This window comes from Coenobita brevimanus, chromosome 82 (genome assembly GCF_032717465.1).
Source record: "Coenobita brevimanus isolate Jiangsu-jjx chromosome 82, ASM3271746v2, whole genome shotgun sequence".
In the NCBI taxonomy this organism is placed as follows: domain Eukaryota; kingdom Metazoa; phylum Arthropoda; class Malacostraca; order Decapoda; family Coenobitidae; genus Coenobita; species Coenobita brevimanus.
In genome coordinates, this window is record NC_137035.1 from 3,479,367 (window position 1) to 3,502,812 (window position 23,446).

At 40.9% G+C, this 23,446-nt stretch overlaps 1 protein-coding gene across 1 annotated transcript; it reads right to left on the reverse strand.

Annotated features, from left to right (window-relative positions):
* Window positions 1-3,648: 3,648 nt before the first annotated feature.
* On the reverse strand, window positions 3,649-22,947 carry LOC145409661 (chymotrypsinogen 2-like). The gene is made up of 6 exons (XM_080280013.1): window positions 22,844-22,947; window positions 21,142-21,259; window positions 20,507-20,613; window positions 13,627-13,775; window positions 8,204-8,496; window positions 3,649-3,816 (listed from the first exon to the last, which is right to left on the reverse strand). The coding sequence occupies exons 1-6, from the start codon at window positions 22,945-22,947 to the stop codon at window positions 3,649-3,651; spliced, it is 939 nt and encodes a 312-aa protein (XP_080136139.1).
* Window positions 22,948-23,446: the final 499 nt, after the last annotated feature.

The following is a 23,446-nucleotide window of genomic DNA, read 5'->3' on the forward strand; positions in this document are numbered from 1 at the left end:
GATATGACTTAGCAAAACTGCACAATTAAATTACTAAAAGTGTGACAGTAAGGGTTGAACAGTAATACATTTTGGTATAGAGTGAAGTATGCTAGATTTCACTGCCACATGATGTTTTTGAATTGTATTGGGTAGTGTTATGTCCTCACCATTGTTGCCACACTGGCAATTTATTATTTTTTTCAGTTGTTTGTGTAGTGTCATTCGTGCCATTAATTATTTAAGTGTGTTCAGAATCATTTTACAGCTGATTATAAGCAGTTTAATTGTGCATTTGGCACTGATTGCACAATTTGTCATAAAATGTGTGCTAATTGTTTGTAGTTTTCTTGCAAGCTCTCCAGTTTACTCACTCATATATGGTACATCTTTGTGACATAAATTGAAAATCAGTGATTTTACCAGTACCTGTATAACTATTAAAGGAGCTTGTTATTGTACACCATGATGATACTACTTAAAAGATTAAGCCCCAAAGTAATTGAAAATAGGAGGTCAGCCCCAAAAGAAACGAAACTTTTTAAATAGCACACCAACTAGCGGGCGTAGTGTGATCACAACGGGAGTGCTGTGTATCGATGACTTTGAGCTCCAGTCTAACACAAGCCACATCATGCCACATCACTTAGTCATAGAAGTACATGAGCTTAAGTGAACATATGTTTGGTGCACTTGGTGAATTTTCTCCTGTCTCTTCTATAATCTGAAATTGGTGACCTTTCAGGGTGGATGCTATGCTATAAATGTATCTGTCAGTTACTTGTATGCTGCGGGGATGTTTCAGTGTGCTAGTGTAGACATGAGTGTGGCAGTGGGTGTAGGAAATGAACGAATGATACTGGGTGGACTTTATAGTGCTGACAGAGACGTCCCTGGAACTCACGGGGATTCTCCCAGAGGATTGGAAGAGGAGTGATATATATATGGACTGCCATTTATTTACAAGAGTGTGAACAGTCCTATGTGGTAGGTGGTGGCAACTGTTTTTCCACTCACGATGTAATGCTGCATGCAGCTTCCCTCACTTTTATCATTCTTTTTCTGTGCAAGCCCTCCACTCTTCCTGTTTCTCCCATCTTTCTTGTCACCTTTTTATTACTCTTCTTTCCTTTTCGGGTGGCTTTACATTGATTAACAAGCCTAATGGTTTCCTGTAAGTCAGGAAACCATTTACAACACTGGGTGGTAACTATATAACTAACCCATACGTGCTCCGTACACGTCAAGAAGTGGGTTGACGAAAGGTTAGTTACCCATCCCTGAAATACAACTAACAGAAGGACAAATGGCCACCCTTTATGGGATTATGGCATTTGGCTGTGGTTAGATAGCTAGTAAACATCCCAAACTTGAATGACTGTGTATATTGCTGCATATTCAGTGGGTTGATCATTTTCTGCAGTGGTATGCGAGGTGTAGTCTCTCATGGAAAATTAGAGCAAATGAAACATCTTATTTTTATAGTTTTATTGAAAAAATGGTATAAAACTATACAAAACAACAACTGCACTGTTGCCTTAATGTATTGTAGTAGAACTAATATTTTTTTTAATAATTATTAAGCAAAACTGATGCTTTGTACATTAGCATTTCCAATGGTTTAAGTGAACCTCAAAATCTGGCTGATGCAGATAATTTTGTTTAGCTGAGCTAAGCCTTTCCCAACAAAATGAAAAAACATGACCAACAGTAGTGTGTGATGATAATTGATGTGTATTTATAGTGCTGCTGTCACATTCAGGACTATACTATTCACTTTAACTTGGCCAGAAATTACCATCTTTCCATCTTAAGTGCTGAGCTGTAACAGTAGCTTAGAATATGGTGCTAGTCGTAAAGAAGTATGGAAAGGATGCATTGTTGTATTCTGCCACTGAGCCATGTGAAATAAGCTGCAAGGTGAAGAAAATCTGGCCCAGGTTAAAGTGAATAAACTGTAGATATAGTATGATGATGATAACAGTTATGGTGTTGATGTTAATTTTGTATCGATTAACTATTGTAAATGAATTCAAAAGCTGAAATGCAGTATTGGACGTATACCTTCATGGCAAAAGTCTTGACCACAAATGAGAAATCTGTGCTCAGAACTAATAAGTGATGAGATGGGTGTAAAGGGTTGGGTTTGAAAGATGTATTGGAATAAAAGAGAATGTTCCTTAATACCATACTTAAAACTAAATACTGCTGCTGAGGGTCATCTAATTAACTGTGCATAATAGCTTACCAGTGCTTTCAAAGTTGAAGTTTACGCAGTGGGCTGAGTCCGTAATGCTTTGACTAGTATGCCGCATGTGTTTTAAAACATGCATTGAACGAACACTGATGTAGCAGATAATTACAGTACAGTAATTTATGACCGTGCAGTTTTGGTTGTGTTGTTAATGTTTTGCAGTCCTTTTGAGAATGCTAGTGGGCAACCTTACAAGAAAAATGACATTTGAATCCTGCTGTGTGTGTCACTGTCAGCTTTAAACAGTACTGCAGTAGTAAAATCTGATCCGTTTGTAGCGCTGTAAAACCTTCAGACATGATAGCACTAATAAATCGTACTGTACTTGGAATGTTTTCAGACTGAACTGAGAGGAAAACCATGTTATTAACCATTTGATGGGAGGTCATGGCTAAGAGGACATTTTGAAATTGGAAAAACTGACAAAGGGGATTTGGCAAACACCAGTTCATGGTTGCCCTCTAATAGTACAGAATATAATTGTGTGTGTATGAGGGGAGAGGACGAAAGCATAACTTCTCAACACTGTCTTGGCCATTGCAAATGAACATTACAGCTTAACAGAAATTCACAGTTTCTAATTCACTGTACCATCACCTTGCGGTTGACTTTTAATAGAGGGAGGAATACACAGTTTTGTATACACCAACATATCAGAAAAAAATTACCTGACAAAAACTCCAGAGCACACTAATTGGCTAACATTATATTAATATTCTCTGGCCATATAGTGATGAGTGTTGAGAAAATGCGTTACAAAGTCCTTATGGAGATTTTTAAAAATAGGCCATAGACTCTGACTTTAGCCTGTGCACAACTGAATGTTGAGGAAGGATTCCTATTGGGATGATATTTATTGAATATAAAGTACTATCACAGTCAAGAAAACAGTTTAAAATCTAATGTGCAATTGGTACTAGATTAAAAGTATGGGGAGTAAATGGAGATGAAAGGTGGTGACATTTTTACATTATTTTCTGGGGCACTGACATCATCTGTATTTCCGCATCTTTTGTTTGCTTCATGGGATATAATTTTAACATTCAGTATGAAAAGTTGGGGAAGCAGATCTAGATGAAAAAGAAATGGTAGTGTTGCAAAATTTTCTTATATGTAAGTGCACCATCATGTGTTTCCGCAACTGTTGCTTCATCCGTGGCAGATAATAAACTGGTGCAAAGTGAATTGTTTGGAAGTAGGTGGAAATGAAAAGGTGGTGGTAGTCTTGCAAAATTTTCTGCTGTCAGTGCACCATCGTTGTCTGTGTTTCCGCATTTGTCGCTTCATCCTTGGTAGTTAACTGGTAATAGATGAAAAGTTTGGAAAGTTACAGTAGATGATAATGAAGTAGGTACAGATACAGATGAAAAGGTGGTGGCAGTTTTGCAATATTTTCTGCTATCAATGCACCATCATCATCTGTGTTTGCGCATCTGTTGCTTGATCCAGGGCAAATAGTAGGTGATGCGAGTATATACGTCTGGAAAACCCGGTTTGGCGCACCCAGACCCGAACGATGTGACACCAGCAAGGTACCAGCGCCCGTCCCTCATGTTGCATTGCAGTGGGCCACCCGAGTCCCCCTGGGAAGCAAAGGTTAGTGCAATGAGTATAAATATTAAGTATCAGTACAAATTTTATCTAATTGTATTTCTTCTATACTGTACCATTAGAACATTAAGATATCTTTCAAGTTCCATCATAGTGGCTCACAAGTCTTCCAGGTAAGTTTTTGTTGCAGTGAATATGAGTTAACAAGATTTAGTACAAGATTTCTCATGTTTTCCCTCTTAATCATATTTTACTTAGGTACTGTATTTAATCTTTCATGCTGCTTCACAGTGGCCCACTTGAGTCTCCCCAGTAAGTTACCTGTATACGTATATCTATATCTTTATATCTATCAATCTCTCTCTCTCTGTATATATATATATATATATATATATATATATATATATATATATATATATATATATATATATATATATATATATATATATATATATATATATATATATATATATATATATATAAAACCTGTGAATAGTTCAAAAGTACAATACAAAGTGTCGGTGCAGGAAATATATGAACTAAAAGTCATCTCTAGCACTTAGGTTTCTCACTCCTTATATTGAGGGCACTATACCCCTTTATTTTAACCCATCAAAATTGATCCACACCTTCAATTAGATTTCTGAGTTGTGTTAGGGGTTGTAATGCTTTTCGTACCATGTGACAAACATATTGAGGAGTAATGTAAATAAGTTTACAAAGGTTCTGTGTTGCTGCTTCCGGTAAACCCGTTTTTGTGGTCCTAAGCTTAACTGGGCATGAACCCAGTAGACTGCAAGCTGAAGTTGCCCTTCTGCAGTCCCAACATTCTCCTTGCAGGGATAAGGAAGTTGAGGGACGTTTTTATAATTACAGGCACAGAGCAGCCTGGTTATATCAATGCTACCATTGTTACAGCCACAACACTTCACACAATGTATGTGCCAGTTTGGATTTAATTCGGATAAAACATTCGTGAAACATTTCGTTTTCAGAAATATATGTACAGCATACTGAAACCGACTCATCATAAACTAAGGATTCGCCGTCGAAACCAAAAGAAACTTTAAAATATTGTTTTATGGCGTGTTATTGAAAGAAGGACATGGAAAGGATGGTGAAGAATATTCGAGATCTCATATCTTCCTGCAGAAACAAAGAAGAAGTTGCAACAGGGTATAGATCGGAGGGAGATTCATAAATAAACTTATCATTCCTTATGGCTTTAAGATTTTATTTTTTAAAGGCACGGATCAATTCCCTGTTGTTTTAAGATTTTTATTTTTTTTAAGGACACGGAAAGGGCGGATAATATTCTGTATTATTTCTTCATGCAAAAATTAAACGTTACAAAAGAACTGATAGTAAGTCCATTTGTGAATGCAAGGCGTCACTCGGACGCGATTTCCATTGTTGATGTAGCTCGAAGGTGTGATAGTGTGGTTGAGTGGTATTCCTGAATTTCATGGTAACAGAGGCTGGCCTGCATTATCTATCATCAGAGAATTACAGGTAAGGTATATTTATTTTACTGTATAACACCTTGCTGCATGCATACGAAGCTATACGAGCTTGGTCCCAATTTTCGTCCTTTAGCGGCTTCAGTGACGCAGATCAGTGAAAAAATAGTATTGCGCTTCATCCTTTCCATTGCACATCTTCGTGACTAGCGTAATAGTCGAGGTAATCTCTTGTTAAGAATTCAAGATGGAGACGTGGTAATTTTAGGCCAAGCCAAAGTAAAAATGGCATAGTACGGTAATTTCCATAGGGTTATTAGAGAACTTATTCGTACAGTTCCAGTGTTCACTGAGGATTCATATACACTGGAGTTAGATTGTTATTTCACGCCATCAGCCCGAGGATGTCTCTGCTATTGAAATTTTGTGTATGCTAATGTATGTATACTATTTGTATGCATGAATATGTACTCGTATGTACGTTGTGCGCATGTATTTATGTATGTTATGGTAATATATGTTTGTATGTTTATATATGAATGTATGTAAATGTATTTATGTATATGTAAATATGTTTATAAAGTATATAAATGTATGTAGGTATATATGTGTATGTATATGCAGCATGTAAATGTATGTGTGTGTGTATGTATACATGACTGAATGTATGTATTCGTATTATGTTGTGTTTGTATGCATGAATGTTGTGTTGCAGTATACTCGTATGTATGTATGTATATGTATAAATGTGTATGCATATGTATGTATGTATGTATGTATGTGATATAAATGTATACATTTGTAGGTATTAATGTTTATGTGTATATAAATGTATGTGTGTATGTATGTAACAATTCTTCCAAAAAATGTCCAATAGCTAACTTTCCGACTTAACCCAAGTCCAAATTGATGTTCCTTGAGTGTTTTTGCCGCCAAGCCTCCGACTGAAGAAGCGCCAGTGAGCAAAGACGTTTTTGATCTAGTTAACGTTGAGACGTAACTTTTGAAACTCATCCCTCATGGTGAAGGGGTGTTAATGAAAGGTACTGACTTTATTCCAGTCTTAGTGTGTCCCGGAGTACCGGTAAAGAAAATCGTCGCGGAGGTAGTAAGAGTGATAACCACATCCCAGTGAAGATTTTATGTATATGTTGGTTTGTTTTAGGAAAACATTATCGGCATATACCGTGTTTCAGGTTTTGTTTTTTGGTATGCACAGTATACGGTACATGAAGCCTGTTTTTTTTTGTTTTTTTCTCAATTGTACAGTAAAATCAGACAGCGCTTACAGCTTGATTGTATAATAAATCATTGAAATGTCATAAGGAATACAAATTGTAAGGTACTCGTTTATAGGCCGCTTTCAACGGCCTCCGCTCGATGTCAAAAGGCCAGAAATGGGTCATAATTCAGGAACCGGTGGCCCGATTGGACTGGAAATTGTTTTATTCTTCAAGTTAGAGTATTTTAACGGTACCTTGCTCTAACAAAAATAGCTCTACTTTGCTTCGTTTGTGCTGTGTTACGGTGACAAACAAGCCAACAAACATACAAAAATCGGATCACTAAAGTATACAGATGTGAGGAGGGTACTTATTTATTCAGTGTGTGAGTTGTCGAAAGTGACCCCTTCAACATCCCTCCTCCCCCTTACGTACAACACACGACTGTGAAGAACCTGACTTTCACGCAGGTCAGACTGTTAGACATCCTTTGTGCCCCTTGACCGAGCGGTACAAATGGGAACCTGGATGCACACTCTTGAGCATAGTGTAAAACACACACACACACACACACACACACACACACACACACACACACACACACAGCTCAATGGCAGAGATAAAGACACCATCAGTTCCATTGCATTTCTCCGTGACAAGGTTCTTGTCCTACTGTTAATCTGTTGTTACAACTCAGCACTCAAGATGAAGAGAAGGCAGTTTTAGGCCCGGTTAGAGCAAAACAAATGTACACCTAAACCTTAAATTATTTATTTTAGTTAAAATTAGTTTATATATTAAGCAAAACTACTTGTCACGAACTCCATAAAATTTACGAAGGCATGCAACATGGACATTATTTGTTTGTAGGAGTTTTAAAAAGCATGCATGTTGGTGTCTCGATCATTATATTTACTCATGCATTTTGTTTAGTTTATATAGTATTTTGCGTATTTCTCTGTTACAGATTTTTATGTAAAAGCATTAATATTCTAGATAACTGAATATTTCATACGGTAACACCTCTGAAGCGATTTATTTTCCACATTACACCCCAATGTCCTCTAATATGTTACTGATGGAAATTCTGATATTAAAACGGCTTAAATAACACAAGAGAACGTTAAGGCGTAATATGCTGAATAAATTGCTATGGAAGAGGTCCTACGAAGCCTCCAGTGCCACCTAGAATACAGCTCTACGTTTCTTGCGTTTGGGTTTATAGTAGATGGTTGTACAGGCTTTTATAGAGATGGTGAGCGTGTGATCCGTTCAGTTGGGTTTTGGTTAGTTCTCCCTCTACCACGTTTTCTTTCTTCCTCTCTGGACTTGGTCTCACCTCATCCTTAGGTGGGGATTGTGATGGTGGTGATGATGGAGGTGATAGTGATGAACGGGCTGGGGTGTGTGGTGGTGGTGGTGATGATGATGATGAGGGTAGTGGTGGTGATAATAGTGATGATGATGATGATGTTTTTGCAACTCTTTACCCACGAGTTAAGATATTTTTTCTGGTGCCGTCATCTACATCAACATACAACTTGAGATCTTGTTAATTGCAGTTACATTTTGCGAATATGACACCTGCTTTGTTTATTCTACCTTGAGAGTAAGAAGGTAGTTTGAGATTGTGGTAAATGTGTGTGTGTGTGTGTGTGTGTGTGTGTGTGTGTGTGTGTGTGTGTGGTGTAGGCTGTATGTAGTGTCTGGTAAAAGGTGTACATGTAAGTACTCACAATACACGTTCCACGCCCCTGCCCTTGCGTGTATCCAGCGCATAGATGATAGTGGTTGACGGGGATACTGTGCATCATGCCGTACATTTTAACGCAGTGACTGTTGTTCACCACGGGCACCACCACCTCCTTCAGCGTCGCCTCCAGCCTCGCCCCGTGCACCCTCATGCCCCAGCCCGTAGCCACGCACTTGATGCCCAGGAAGCTCTCCGTCAGGTGGGGTGGGGCGTCCGGCAGGCAGATGGGGCGTATGTGGTCGCTGAAGGTGACCTCCTCACGTAGACGCATCATCGCTGTAATGAGGCCCTTAGCACTTGTCCCTGAACACCCTATTGCTTATCCCTGAACACCCTATTGCTTGTCCCTGAACACCCTATTACTTGTCCCTGAACACCCTATTACTTATCCCTGAACACCCTATTACATGCCCCCGAACACTCTATTACTTGTGCCTGAACACCCTATTACTTGTGCCTGAACACCCTATTACTTGTCCCTGACCACCCTATTACTTATCCCTGGACACCCTATTACTTGTCCCTGGACACCCTATTACTTGTCCCTGAACACGCTATTACTTGTCCCAGAACACCCAATTACATGCCTCGAACACTCTATTACTTGTGCCTGAACACCCTATTACTTGTCTCTGAACACCCTATTACTTGTCCCTGAACACTCTATACCTTGTCTCTGAACACTCTATTACTTGTCCCTGAACACCCTATTACTTGTCCCTGAACACTCTGTTACGTGTCCCCGAACACCCTATTACTTATCCCTGAACACCCTATTACTTGTCCCTGAACACCCTATTACATGCCCCCGAACACTCAATTACTTGTCCCTGAACACCCCATTACTTGTCCCAGAACACCCTGTTACTTGTCCCTGAACACCCTATTGCTTGTCCCAAAACATCCAATTACTTGTCCCTGAATACTCTTAAAAGTTGTCCCTGAACACTTTTATAATTTTCCCTTCACCCCGTCAGTGTTGTCCTATACACCATCACTGTTATGTTCTTCCGCTGTTCTGTTCTTCCCTTTTTTTTTCCTGTACCCCGTAACAATTACATTGCACCTGTCTCGCTAAGGAGGTGTTGTTAAGCCTCCTACGCCCACGAGAATACGGATTTAGGTTACACGTTGATCTCGGAGCCCAATCGGCTGTTGTGGGTCTTTACATAAATTTCCTCTTTTTCACACAGTATTTATCACGTAGTACATAAATAGACGATGCACCTGTGTTAGATTTTGTTTTTATTAGAGTTAAGGAACTACAAGGGCTTAGTCATCATAGAAGAGCGAGAGGGGTCATGCACGTATGGATGCAGGTCATAGTAAACATGCAGATTACCTACTGTTATAATAAGCAAGTGGTCCGCAGAAATCAGTTGACAGTAATTCATATCGCAAACATATTAATTTCTTTGGTTGTATCAAGTTAAGATGTGCAGTACGAAGTTGATTTTAAAGTTACACAAATCTGATTCCTGTCATTCATATTACAGTAACTTGCTATAGTTGAATCCTGATTAAATGGAAGGTGATTTCAAACGGTTGCAGAGTCTGAGTGATGAAGTATTTACAAGTTCAACAGATTTCCTTCATGTACCACAAAGAACAGCCCGACACACCCAATACCTTAACCCCTGATGGATTGCTGGGAAGACCTATACCCTTTTTACCTCAACTTGGCCCAGAGTTTCGTCCTCTTGCGGATTACTTCATGTGGCTAAATGGTAGAAAAACACAGTGCTAAGGTTCTACATCTTTGCCATAGCACTTCTTTGTGACTGGCATCGTATTCTGGTTTTAATCTTTTGTTACAACTCAGTATTCAAGGTGGACAGATGTCGATTCAAGGCCAAGTTAATGTTAAACGAGTATAGAAGTCCTTTTTAGCTCCATACGATTTTGTTAAACTTTATGAAGGCACTTCGTTTTAGAGGGGTAGGTATTGCATTCACTGACCCATGAACTGCAATAGGTCCTGCCGCGGTTGAACAGAATCGTTTACTAGTTGAGTGAGTTCTTCCTTCCTCCTTTGTACACCTTCACACACACGCTCACACTGTCGTCCTCCTTACTCGAGTCCTCCCCTTCCCTTTTCCTTCATTTTTTTCATATTCTCCCCTACCTTTCCCTGTCCTTACTTTACCCCTCCCCTACATCCTTCCTCCCCCTCAACTCACCCTTCCCTTCCCCCACACTACCCTCTCCCTGCCCCTCATCCCCCATCCCTTTACCACATTTCGATTCCCCTCTCTCACACTGCCCGTTCTCCCTTTCTCACACTACCCTTCTCTTTCACATCCCCCCTCCTCCTCTCCCATACTACCCCCCTTCCTCACAGTCCCCTTCCCTCTCCCTCCGCTCCCCTTCCCCTCCCTGACACTCCCTCTTACTTCTCTCTCCCCCACATTCCCCTGTCACTTACCCGACCTCCCCTTCCCACTCCCTCACAATGCCCTCTCTCTCACCCTCTCACACCTCTCCATCAGCCTCTCACTTCCTCTTCCTTACCCTCTCAACCCCACTCTCCCATACATGACTTCCCCTTCTCTCCCTCTCCCTTAACACTACCCTCTTCCTCAACCTTTCAAAACTCCCTCCTGCGCCCTCTTCCTTCCCTTTGACACCTCTTTTCTTCTCTTTCCCCTCCCCCTCACAATTCCCCTCCTTCTTACTCTCCCCTCCCCCTAACTTCTCCCCTCTTGTACCTCTCCCCTCCCCCTCACTTCTCTCCTTTACTTCTTCTCCCCCCCCCCCTTTCCCCTTACTTACAACACAAGTCCCTGCCGTCCCGTCCAGAAGTCCGGCACACACATGCGAATCCTCAACTTTAATGTGTCCAAACTCCTTCGCGTTGTAGGCCCTTGTGCACACCGATGTAGGCAAAATGGGGATCGAAACCTCCTGAAGATAGGTCTGTAGTTGCCTGGAGGAGGGTGGGCCAGGATTCGAACCCAGAGACTCGTTCTTGCCCCAGCCCGTAGCCACGCAGATATGTCCCTCGAAGGAGTAGTTGCGGTAGGCGATGGAATCCGGGAGACATATGGGTTTGAGTCGGTGCTTCGTGTTTTCATCCGGTGGTTCGAGCTTCATTAGTGCTGCGGAGGCGGAAAGGTAATGATGGGAAAGAGGAAGAGGAAGAAAGGGGAAGAGGAAGAGGGAGAAGAAAAAGGGGAAAGAGGAAGAATGAGAAGAAAAAAGGTAAGAGGAAGAGGGAGAAGAAAAAGAGGAATGAGGAAGAATGAGAAGAAAAAAGGTAAGAGGAAGAGGGAGAAGAAAAAGAGGAAGAGGAAGAGGGAGATGAAGAAAAAAGAAGAGGAAGAGGGAGATGAAGAAAAGGGAAGAGGAAGAAGGGGACTGGATAATGAAAAGTAGAGGAAGATAGGCGAAAGGATCTGGGAAACATATGGGTGTGAGACGATGCGTGTTTTGGTCCATTGTTTCGAGTTTCATGTGTGCTGTGGAGGCTGGAGGATGCGTGTGGGGAAGAGGAAGAGGAAGAACGGTATTGGGAGGATAAAGGAGGGTAACTGACTGACTCCGTGGCACATGTGGGTGTGAATCTGTGCATCTTGTTTTGATCAGGCGATTTGAGTTGAGGACTGCTGTGGAGGAGGGATGATGAGGAAGGAGGAAAAGAGGAGGAGGAGGAGGAGGAGGAGGAGGAGGAGGAGGAGGGGGAAGAGGGAGGGGAGAAGAAGGAGAGGTAAGTGGAAGAAAGAGACAAGGCGAAAGAAGTAGATGATGAGGAAGAGGACGGAGTAGGAATGATATTGAGAAGAGGAAGAAGGACTCGACGAAGAGGGCGGGAAAATGTAAGAGGAGGGGGAGGAGGAAGATGATGAAGGATGGGAGAGGGAAGGATTTGGGAAGAGGAGGAAGAAAGAGTAGGAAGAAGATGAGAGGTGATCAACGAACTACTGACAGGGGAAGAAAACTGGAAAGAAGAAGAAGAGGAGAAGGAGGAGGAGAAAACGAAGGATAAAAGAGGAAGGGAATTGAGAAGATGAAGAAGGGAGGAAGAAGAGGAAGAAACGAAGGCAAAGGAAAGGAGGGAATTGGGAAGACGATGAAGTAGAGGATGTGGAAGGGAGTGAAGAAGGCGAAGATGAAGAGGATGAAGAAAAGGAATTTGTAAAGGACGGACAAGATCTGGGTTTGGGAAGAGGAATAAAATATGGAAGAGGAAAAAGATTTAATAAAAAAAAAATAACATTCCAGTGAAAAAGTTAATGTAAAAGAACGATGCACACAAATAAGACTTACACATGTATGTAAACAGAATATTCATTTCGTAACAGACGCACACCCATGCATACATATACACCTTGCGAAGTGTTACAAGGAAGGAAGGAAGGCTGGACCACGGCTTATTCGATTTATACACTAAACAAACATATACCGACCTGCCCCCAGCTAGTCAGTGTTAGAAATCATTGTCATACCGAGAACGAATGTGTATATTAAATCTTTCCTTATTTTCCCACCCGTCCTCAAATACACCAAGTTGGCTGTAGTTGTGCAAGCCGTGGGACATTTCTGGTACAGTTGTTAATATATGTGTGGTTATGAGGAATCCTGCAAATATCACAAAAGGCAGAGTTTAATTCACATATCCAGTGCGGTTCATATACAGCATTCAGCGAAGGTAGGAAAATATGATATCTAAAAAGACATCCCGTACACCATACCATTACTGCATCGATGGTCAGGAAACCCGGTAATTACGAGGTGTGATATAAAAGTTCTGATCATTGTCACTTAAAATTGTAATAGGTAGTCAGTGATTTGTGCCGTTGCTTGTCGTACATCATTCGTACTGTTGTTGCCATATACCACTGGACATCATGGCACCACGCCCCAGTGCACCGTAGCAAGGGCAGGAGTATGATAATGTCACCCGATTGCCCTTTTTTTTTTTTTTCACTAAATTCATTGTACACATCCCTTAGATGATCATAGATATTCAGTCATTTCTTCCTCCAGCCTGATTAATCGATGTTCATCCGATCTAAGTGAGATAGTCGCGAATTATCAAAACTTTCTGATCACACCTCGAAATAAAATTGTGCAGCACGGAAGTTCGTACTCCTACCGCACCAGCATCGCTGTTACTGACACCGAAGAGATGAGAGATCTAGGAAGACTGTCCGTACACCTTTGCCAATGTCATCCTGAGAGTCAAGAGTGAAATGACTGGAAAACCAAGCATCATCGTGCCTTAACAATGTCGTTGAGAGTCAAAATAGTGGAAAGATAGTAACGACAAGTTGTGTCGTGCCTTACCAGTGTCATTCTGAGAGTCAAGAATGTGAAATAGACAGTAAAAGCAAGCAATGTCGTGCCGAGTTAAAGAAAAAGAAAAAAATGAAAAAGACAGGAAAGTGAAGCTGCGTCGTGCCTTACCAATGTCGTTCTGATAGTCGTTGAAGTCGTCGTGTGTGTGGATGGTGAGGACGCCGGATATGATCTCGCGTCCCGTAGGGTTTGATCGGTCGTGGCTGCCCAGCACGACCTGCCACACTGCCGCCGTGTTGGTAAAGCTGAAGGCCTTACTGCAACACAACCCTGGCTCTCACACCCAAACCCACACCCAGACCCCACTCTCAGTCACACTCCTATTCATTTAGATTAAAGCAGTGGTTTCAACCCTGTGGTTCACAAATACAGCTAGATCGTCAAGCCAGAGCTGGCTGTTGTGAGTTTTCATTAAAAATTTGGCTAAACCTTTTGTTTACAGTTAAATGTTGGTTCACCAGTCGAGGGTTAGCACTGGCGTCAGTGGACTGATTCAGTTAGGCTTCTTATACGGGCACATCACTGATTTATTAGACTCTTCTTGAACAAGAGTCTGCGAATTCTCTTGGGAGATCTGTCGTGGAGACAGCCTACTGACATCAATCTCTCACCAACCAGAGCCCAGCTGCCAAACTGAATATTTTCTAGCGGCCGAAATATGATGACTAATTGTTTTCCATATTTTAGAAGCATCAAGCATAAGCTTATGTACTTTATTATGTGTCGGGCAATGGAACATGTGGCCAAATCCGTAACTTCAGAATCATTTAGGTTTACTGAAGTAGGTGTATAGAAATCAACATCATTCGTGAGAATGACAGTAACTGGAATTACATAAAAATATTAAACTTCTTTTGCGTTATCATTATCTGTTCCAGCACACGTAGCTTATATTACAACTGAACCACTTGGAATGAATGTGGCCCAGCTTGCTCCATGGAGAGGCTCTGGGCTGCAACCAAGGAAGATTAAGAACCACTGATTTTGGGCCACGAAACAGAGCATCATGGTCACCTTGTGTAGATTGGTATAAACTGTAATTGGTAATGCAAAGCTAATTGAAAATGCTGTAAATTGTAAAGGTTTTCATTAAATAATCAGATCGTCGACATGCCAGTTGGTACGTATGATTAAAGACAGTGGACCGATTGTCTGTGAGTAAGGAAGAGTAAACCAGGGTGATTGTTGGCATGATGCTGTGTTTTATGGACACTCCCTGACCATGTGTATGATGTGAGGGGCTGGTAGCGTCACTGCGTCTCTCTGGGTGTCATGGAGGTAGTCGGAGATGGAGAGGAACTGAATCTTTAAAACTTCAGAAGGATATTATTCTGTTAATTTTGAGTGAGATGGGATTTATCAACATGGATCCAATTCTGAACTGGTGTGGAGCTACCGTTATTGATGGCCTAGCTGAGAGAGAGAGAGAGAGAGAGAGAGAGAGAGAGAGAGTGTACTGGGATATTGTAGACTTATAAAGTGGTAATTAGTTACTGATAAATGAAGAAAATAAACAGCTTTTTATCTATATCATCTACCGTGTATAGTTCTTGTCTGTGTCGTGTACTATAAGAATTAATCCAATTGTCATTATGTGTGTGTGTGTGTGTGTGTGTGTGTGTGTGTGTGTGTAAACATTTGTGCCAAAAGAAATTGAACAAGGGGTATGGTCATCATGTGTTGAAAAGTCGTGTGTGTGTGTGTGTGTGTGTGTGTGTGTGTGTGTGTGTGTGTGTGTGAAGTGAGAAATTGCAATAGCTGTCTGTCTGATGGGAAGAGGGTCGTTAATGAGTAGGGATGAAAACATACTTATAGGTTTTGTGTCAAAGGTCCTCTTTACAACATACGGGGTCAGGAAATAGGTGAATGGATGGGTAGATACATAGACAGATAGATAAAAGAAAAACGTAAGTTAGTGTAGAGGTAGATGGATAGATAGATGGATAATAATAGACAAATTAGTGTGTAGGTAGATGGATAGATAGATAACCAGATAAGTATATGGATAGATGGATAGACATATTTAGATGGATAGATAGATAGGTAGATAAATTAGATAAAAAATAAGCTGGTGTGTAGGTAGATGGATAGACAGATAGGCAGATATGTAGGTCAATAGAAAGACAGATAGATAAATTAGTAGATAATTAAAATTGTCTGATCGTCATAAAAGCAACACATCAGAACACGGTAAGCAAAAAGGCTGACTCATGAAAAAACAAAGTAACTAAATACGGCAAACAAACCTATATAGGCTACTGGAATAAATATAAAAATAATAATGATTGTAGTGACGATGTTCCGGTACGTTATTTATTGTATTTATCGTGGAAAGGGTGCAAGTCGGGCCAAAACTGTTCGGTCTAGATTATAAACAATTTTTTTTTTTTCAAGACTTCCTTCCTTCTTTACTTGCTTGCTTGCTTGCTTGCTTGCTTGCTTGCTTCCTTCCTTCCTTCCTTCCTTCCTTCCTTCCTTTGTTTTTCCTACGTTCCTTCCTTCCTTCCTTTGTTTTTCCTACGTTCCTTCCTTCCTTCCTTCTTTCATTTATTCCTTCCTCTCTTCTGTCCTTCCTTCCTTCTTCCTTCCACTCTTCCGTCCTTTCCTTCTTCCTTCCTTCCTTCATTCATTCATTCATTCATTCATCTCTTCCCTTCCCTTCATATGTTTCGTCCTTCCTTTCTTCCTTCCTTCCTTCATTGATTCATTTCCCTCTTTCCACCATCCTTCCTCTTTATCTTTCATTCTTCCATCCTTCCTTCCTTCCTTCCTTCCTTCCTTCCTTCCTTCCATCCATCCATCCATCCATCCATCCATCCATCCTTCCTCACGTCATCCCATACCAGTAAAATGCGTCATCAGGAGAACGTCAAACAAAAGCCACTTCTTCGAGACACAACCCCTTCCATACGAGTTTTTCCCAAGTTAACAAAGGTCCCTTGAATTTCGTAATAGCAGACAAAACGAAGGATATGGCACGTATGCTCGTCGGTTAAGGAAGCTCCCTAACACCTTTTCCTATGCGATTTATTTTGTTTTTATTACACGTTGCTGTCCTCTTCTGTGTTACCTAAATCCTACCAAAATCATACTTTGGATAAATAACACACAACAGGATATTAACCAGCCATATCCGAAAAATAAATCGCTACGGAAGAGGTGTTAGGGAGCTTCCTTAACCAATGAGAATGCAAACCTATAATTTATCTAACATTTGCAGTTAGAACTAGAGGGGCACTCAGTGGAGCACATCTCTCCGACAAAGGCAACGTAATTTCCAAACCACTCTTCATAATGGGTTAGGTTTCCTCATCATTGATCAGGGTTTCGCAAAAAATGTTTTTCGGATCCAGAATCTGTAATACGATCCTGATCGGTCCCCCAAATTAATCGATTGTTCCCTGGGACATGGGCTATCCACCCAACAAATTTAGTCCAAATCTTTCTTTTAGTTTTTGAGTAATCCTGCGGACAGACAGACAAACAAACAAACAAACAAACAGGGATGAAAACATATTCTAGTTGTCGGAGAGAAAAATATCTTCAAAACTGAATGAGATGTTTTGGAAATAGAATGAAGTTAAAAGTGACGCCCTCGTAGTGAAGGGGTTGGTGGAAGTCGGTATTCTTGGTGGCCCGTTCCTTAGCGACTGTTTTTGTTTATTACACTTCATCAGTCTCTTGTATGTTATTATTATTGTTATTATTATTATTATTATTATTATTATTATTGTTATTATTATTATTATTTTTATTTTTATTAGTGTAGTAGTAGTATTTATTTATTTATTTTTGTCATCATCAGGGTTTTAATAGTTATATAATTTGCTTCAGCAACATACAAGACGATGCCGAAGTGTATTATGCAGAATAAATCGCTAAGGAAGAGGTGTTACGGTCTCAAAATACCTCTTAGAAAATGTCCAAAAACTCTAAACACAAGGCAGCCCATCAACTCACCTACGTCGTGTTTATAATTCTTGAATCTCTCGTGGACGAATATCCTTTGCACTTTTATCACCGCTCCTTCCTCCTCCCCTTCCTTTTCACCACTTCCTCCTCCTCCTCCCTTTCTGTTTCCTCCTCCTGCACCTTTTCTGTTTCCTCCTGCTCCTCCCTTTCTGTTTCCTCCTCCTCCCCCTCCTCCTCTTCTCCTTCCCTCTCTCCCTTCCAAGACGTTGTGCTCTCTCCTTCCCACCACAGCCGTCCACAGAGGAGGAAATGGCAGGGAGAAGATCGGGCTGGAATATTTCTCAAGATTTATAGAACTTCTTAAATTCCTCACCTAGTGTCTTATGCCTGATATTACTTAAGATTTATCTTAAATTTCGCACCTGGTGTCTTTGTTTAAATAGCGACAGGGAGAGCAAGCCCCCATTATTATTATTATTATTATGATGATGTTGATGATGATGATGATGATGATGATGATGATGATGATGATGATGATTATCATCATCATCATCATCATCATCATCATTATTATTAAACAGGTTACTTTACTCGTAAATCAGCCTTTTTGATTACCGATACTAGTCAGTGCAGTAAGTTATTGCATATCTCCGGTCTGTCTGGCCGAGTGGACTTATCGATCGCAGGTAAACAACTGCTTATATGGGGCCATCCAATAGATACAGTATATATATAGTACATACACCGTGTAAGAATCCGGCGCCCTCTTGTGGTAGACTGTGAGGTGCAGGGAAATATGAGGAGGTTTGGCTTCCGGGTGGACGCCTCAGGTGCTTCATCCAAGACGCACATTTGTCACCACGTGTAGGTTTCTCGTCAGACTAGTGTAGTAAGTAAATAAAACATTGACACAGGTATAAGAAGCTCAGCAAGGAAGATGGCATATAAAATAAAAATAATTGAACAATAGTGTCACCAGGGCGGCTGTGGTACCTATATTGGACGAAGCAGGAAGGTAGATGTGTGACTGAAGATTAGGCATTTGTAAAGGAATTTTGACGCACCGTACAATTTTTCCACCACCCAGCAGACGTGAAGGAGGTGCATGTACTGTGTGAGAGAGAGAGAGAGAGAGAGAGAGAGAGAGAGAGAGAGAGAGAGACAGACAGACAGACAGACTGGCAGAGATAAGGTTTTCATTGTATTTCGTCAGCTGTTAATTTTCCTCAGACGGAACTGGGAAGATTCTTTTTTTCCCTCTCTGTACAGTGTCAACAAAAGGTTATCCGTACTTTAAAATTCCTCGCATTTGGAAACGGTGAACAGTGGAAATACCGTGTAAAAAAATAAATAAATAAATAAATAAATAAAAATATCCATGTGTTTGCCTGTTTTTTTTTTTTAGGTTGAAGATTTTGATGATTACTGTACGTAGATAAATATATATAAAAAAAAAATGGCATCGTGTAAACATTGATAATTGGATAGATTACTTTTTATAGACACTGTATAGTACCTGTGGGCTGTGGATTCGCTTGTGTGTGTGTGTGTGTGTGTGTGTGTGTGTGTGTGTGTGTGTGTGTGTAAAGAAGCTGGACCTCGTAAACATGATAAGTTAGGATGTGTGTATGTGTGTGTGTGTGTGTGTGTGTGTGTGTGTGTGTGTGTGTGTGTGTGTGTGTAAAGAAGCTGGATCTCGTAAATATAAGTTAGGATGTGATTATTTTTTTTTATGCAAGGAAGAAGGAACCAAAGGCCAGAAGCCCGAAAATTGTTCCCTCCAAGAAAAAAAACAAAAAACAAAACAAAACAAGATAACAGAGAGTCAAAATCAAGAAGCTGCAAGTGATGGTTAATGCGATGTGAGAGATGTGAGGTGATATGAGAATGACGATGTGTGTGTGTGATGTTATGCGAGTGGTGTGATAGGTGAGTATTGTGATGTGATGTTTTGTGATGAGATTTTATGTGAGTGATGTGAGATGACGATGTATGTGATGTCGTGCAAGTGGTGTGATAGGTGAGTATTGTGATGTGATATGTTATTTTGTGATGAGATTTGATGTGAGTGATGTGAGAGTGATGTGATATGATGTGAAATAAAATGGTATGGTATGTGAATTGATGTGTAAGGTGATATAAAGTGAAGTGATGTTTGGTAAGATGTAGCGTGATGTGAGGTGAGTGTAATGTGATGTGGCAGTGATATGATGTAATGTTATGTGATGTGATATTAAATTGAAGGCCGTATCCTCATAGGCATACAAGACATCCCAACACCTCTTCTATAGCGACTTATTTTGCACATGACACCTCAACCCCTTCACCACGAGAACGTCTTTATTCTTACCACCTCAAGGCGATATAATTTGGCCTAAGAAAGAGACCTAGGATGATATTCTCGTCGGGTAAGAAAGGCCCCTAACACCTCTTCCTTAGCGATTTATTTTCGGATGTGGGTGGTTAATATAATTTTGTTTGTTATTTATGCAGAATATGGCGATATTGGAACAATTTATGGAACAGAAGAGGACAGTAAGATTTTTTTTTTTTTTTACGCCGTCCCCCCCCCCCACCCTTTTTTTTCTATAAGGGCAGAGATGTTGGCCCTGGGTAGAGGACTTAGGTTTGGAGTGTGTAGCACTTTATGGCCGGATGCCCCTCCTGGTGTCTACCATTGATCCTTGGGTGGACTCGAACCTCCGACCCTTCGGCCAGAGGTTGCTACATCGCTAGGTGACGGGAGAGAGCTACCTCTCCCGACAGGGCGGCTACCTAGGCGGGGCGCGAACTCTCGACCCTTCGGTTTTGAGTCAGGCACTCTACCACTGAGCCACCCTGCCCTCAAACAGAACAAATCGGTTAGGAAAAGGTGCTAGGCGTAATAAACAAAATAAATCACCAAGGAAGAAGTGCTAGGTGTAATTAGCAAAATAAATCGCTAAGGAAGAGGTGTTTGGTGTAATAAGCAAAATATATCTCTGAGGAGGAGGTGTTTGGTGTAATAAGCAAAATCAGTCGCTTAGGAAAAGGTGTTAGGGAGTTTCCGAGGAGAATACATGGCGAATCCACCCACTTGTTGATGCAGTGCGCCGCGGTGACCACCCATCTCGGCGCCACCAACACCCCGCCACACCAATGACCAATTCGGCCCCAGCGAGGGTGGATCAGCTGCAGGGACACCTTTACGGGGGGAGTGCAAGAGAAAAACATAAGATTTAGTTTTATGTCTGATTATTGCGCGTTTTTATTTTTACTGTATTTGTTTTTATTTTATGTATGTATGTATGTAGGTAGGTAGGTGGGTAGGTAGGTATTTGTGTATGTATGTATTTATGTATGTAGGTAGGTAGATAGGTAGGTAGGTATTTATGTATGTATGTATATATGTATGTATTTAGATATGTATGTATTTATTTATTTATGTATTTTTTTATTTATTTTTAAGGTCCAGTTTTGCCGTAGAAATCGAAACAGAGGAAAGAATGATTAATTTACTCCTGCCGCCTGTATTGTGGTTGTTCAGACAGAGTAACTTTATGCTAGGTCTTAGTTTTGCCCCAGAATTATACTCGCAGCAGAAGAGACGATACTAGATTTATTACTGGCAACTGGATAAGAGAGAGACAATCAGTGTTTTCTCCTCCTCCTCCTCCTCCTCCTCCTCCTCCTCTTACTACTACTACTACTACTACTACTGCTTTATCTCACCTGCCATGGCCACGCTCCGGGCTTGCTTTCTTTTCCCCCTACGATTCTTCCTGTTGGCTTGTCATCAAAGATCATCATGCGATTATTTGTTCTCGATCTCTCCGTTACGTTCACGCCCCTGTCCTCGCCATTGTCCTCGTCTTGGCCTAGCTGTAGAGAGAAAGAGAGAGAGAGAGAGAGAGAGAGAGAGAGAGAATGAGATGTATAAATTTACCGGATTAGGATTAAAAAGGTATTCTAGTACAGTAGGCCAGAGCTAAACTTATCTATCTGTCTACCAGTGTTTCTGTCTATCTACCTGTCTATCCATCAATCTGTCTATCTATCTATCTATCCATCTGTAGGTATGATCAGGTGAGGTGGTATGCGGGACTGTTGCGTTACCTGCAGCGTGTGGTGGTAGTGGTGGTGGTGGTGGTGATAGGGGTAGTGGTGGTGGGCGTCTCCTGTGTGTTGGTGCTGCAGGCTCTCTGGTTTGCGAGGCTGGCGGTGTCGGGCGTGTAAACTGATGCCACACTCTGAAACACAACATAGGCCTGAAGTTATTTTGAGTTGGCCTGTATCTGTCTGTCTATCTGTCCATTTATCTGTCTGTCTGTGTCTGTCTATCTGTCCATCTATCTATCTGTGTATCTGTCTGTCTGTCTGTCTATCTATCTATCTGTCTATCTGCCTGTTTCTGTCTGTCTGTCTGTCTGTCTATCCATCCATTCATCTATATCTATCTATCTGTCTGTCTGTCTGTCTATTTATCTACCTGTCCTTATCTTTGTATTTTTTTCCATTCGTGCTGTACAGGTATATATATCCTTCCTAGAGTGATCCTCTCCAAATTCTAAGAAACTATAGATGAGAGAGAGAGAGAGAGAGAGAGAGAGAGAGCAGACTCATCCTATCTTCATCACGTTTTCCCCAGATATTGTTGTCAGAATTTACTGTCTTGTTTTCCCTGTAATGATTTAAGACTTAATCATACGGCTGTTAAGTTTCTCTCTCTCTCTCTCTCTCTCTCTCTCTCTCTCTCTCTCTCTCTCTCTCTCTCTCTCTCTCTCTCTCCCTCCTGTTTATCCACAATACTCTTTCTACTGCAGCTTGGCCTAAAACTGCCATCTCTCCGTCGTGAATACTGAGTTGTAACAATAACATGACACTAGAATATGGTGCTAATCACGAAGAATTGCCATGGAAAGGATGTAGAGCCATTGTACTGTCTTTTCTCTCAGTGAGCTGCTAGCATCGTATTCCAGTGCTAAAACGTTCTTTCACTTCAGCAGTCATGATGGAGAGCTTGCAATTTCAGGCCAAGTTAGTGTAAAAAAAAAAAAAGAGTATAATATCAGACAGTTATTATCAGCGTTCTATATATGATCGAAAAAAAAAATTAGAGGTATGCTTCCGTCTTTATGTACTCTAGTTTTAATCCCTTCAGTCCGTTTTGGAATATTTTGAATTTCGTTCTTGCTGTCTCCAGATGATTTTGTCCATATAATGAGAGATACATCGCACTGGAGAGAGAGATATGGCTTTCATCTACTCATTGAGTACAAAAAGTCTTTCCTAAGCTAATGAAACGCTTGAAAGTACGGTAGAAAAAACATTTAAACGTTCTTCTTAGGACTGCACCTGTAGTAGTATTAGTAGAGTAACCCCACTTTGTCTGGCCGAGCAGACCAATTAACCGAAGGCAAAGACTAATCCTTGCGGGCCATCCCGTGCCAATCGGTGACCCCTTGTGGTGAACAGCGCCTCACCACAGCGAGGAGCGGGGATAAATGTGAAGGTTTGGTTCTTGGATGAACACGGCATTTGCGTTTAGGTACCCAGTTAACAGGGGCACCATAGTAAGTTCCAAATCACCCTGCTATTTGGTTATATGGTTACTACTCAGCGTTGTAAATGGTTTCCTGAATGGAAAGAAACCATTAATTTTGTCACTCGGTGTAGAGTCACCTTCGGAAGAAATAGGCAGCACTGCATCAAGTGAGTGGTATTTTATTCCTTCTGTCTCGAGGAAATTTATGTGAGGTACTTTTTTTCTAGCCAGGGAAGTTAGATTTCGGTTTCATTTAGCCGTTCAATATGAGGGGACTCCTAAGCTGAAGGAAATCTGAAGTTTACATGAAAATTAAAATTGTAGGTGTAAATAATATGTAGGTATGTTGCAGTGTGTGTCTAGAGGCGGCGTGGGAGAGAAGAAGAATGTTGGGTGAAAGTGTGATTGTGATGGAGTTCTGTTCTGATAACTCCTGACATATTGCAGTTCTGGCGGCTCGGCAAAACGAGGACTGATCTACCCGCTGATTCA

Excerpts from the sequence above, each read along its gene's own strand:
- LOC145409661 (XM_080280013.1), bottom strand. The coding sequence starts at position 22,947 with ATGCCGTGTTCATCCAAGAACCAAACCTTCACATTTATCCCCGCTCCT. Across the intron at positions 20,614-21,141 it reads CCGGAGCGTGGCCATGGCAG|GTGTCCCTGCAGCTGATCCA; the intron begins GTGAGATAAAGC and ends CCCCCCGTAAAG. Across the intron at positions 3,817-8,203 it reads AGGGGCGTGGAACGTGTATT|GGGGACTCGGGTGGCCCACT; the intron begins GTGAGTACTTAC and ends TTTGCTTCCCAG.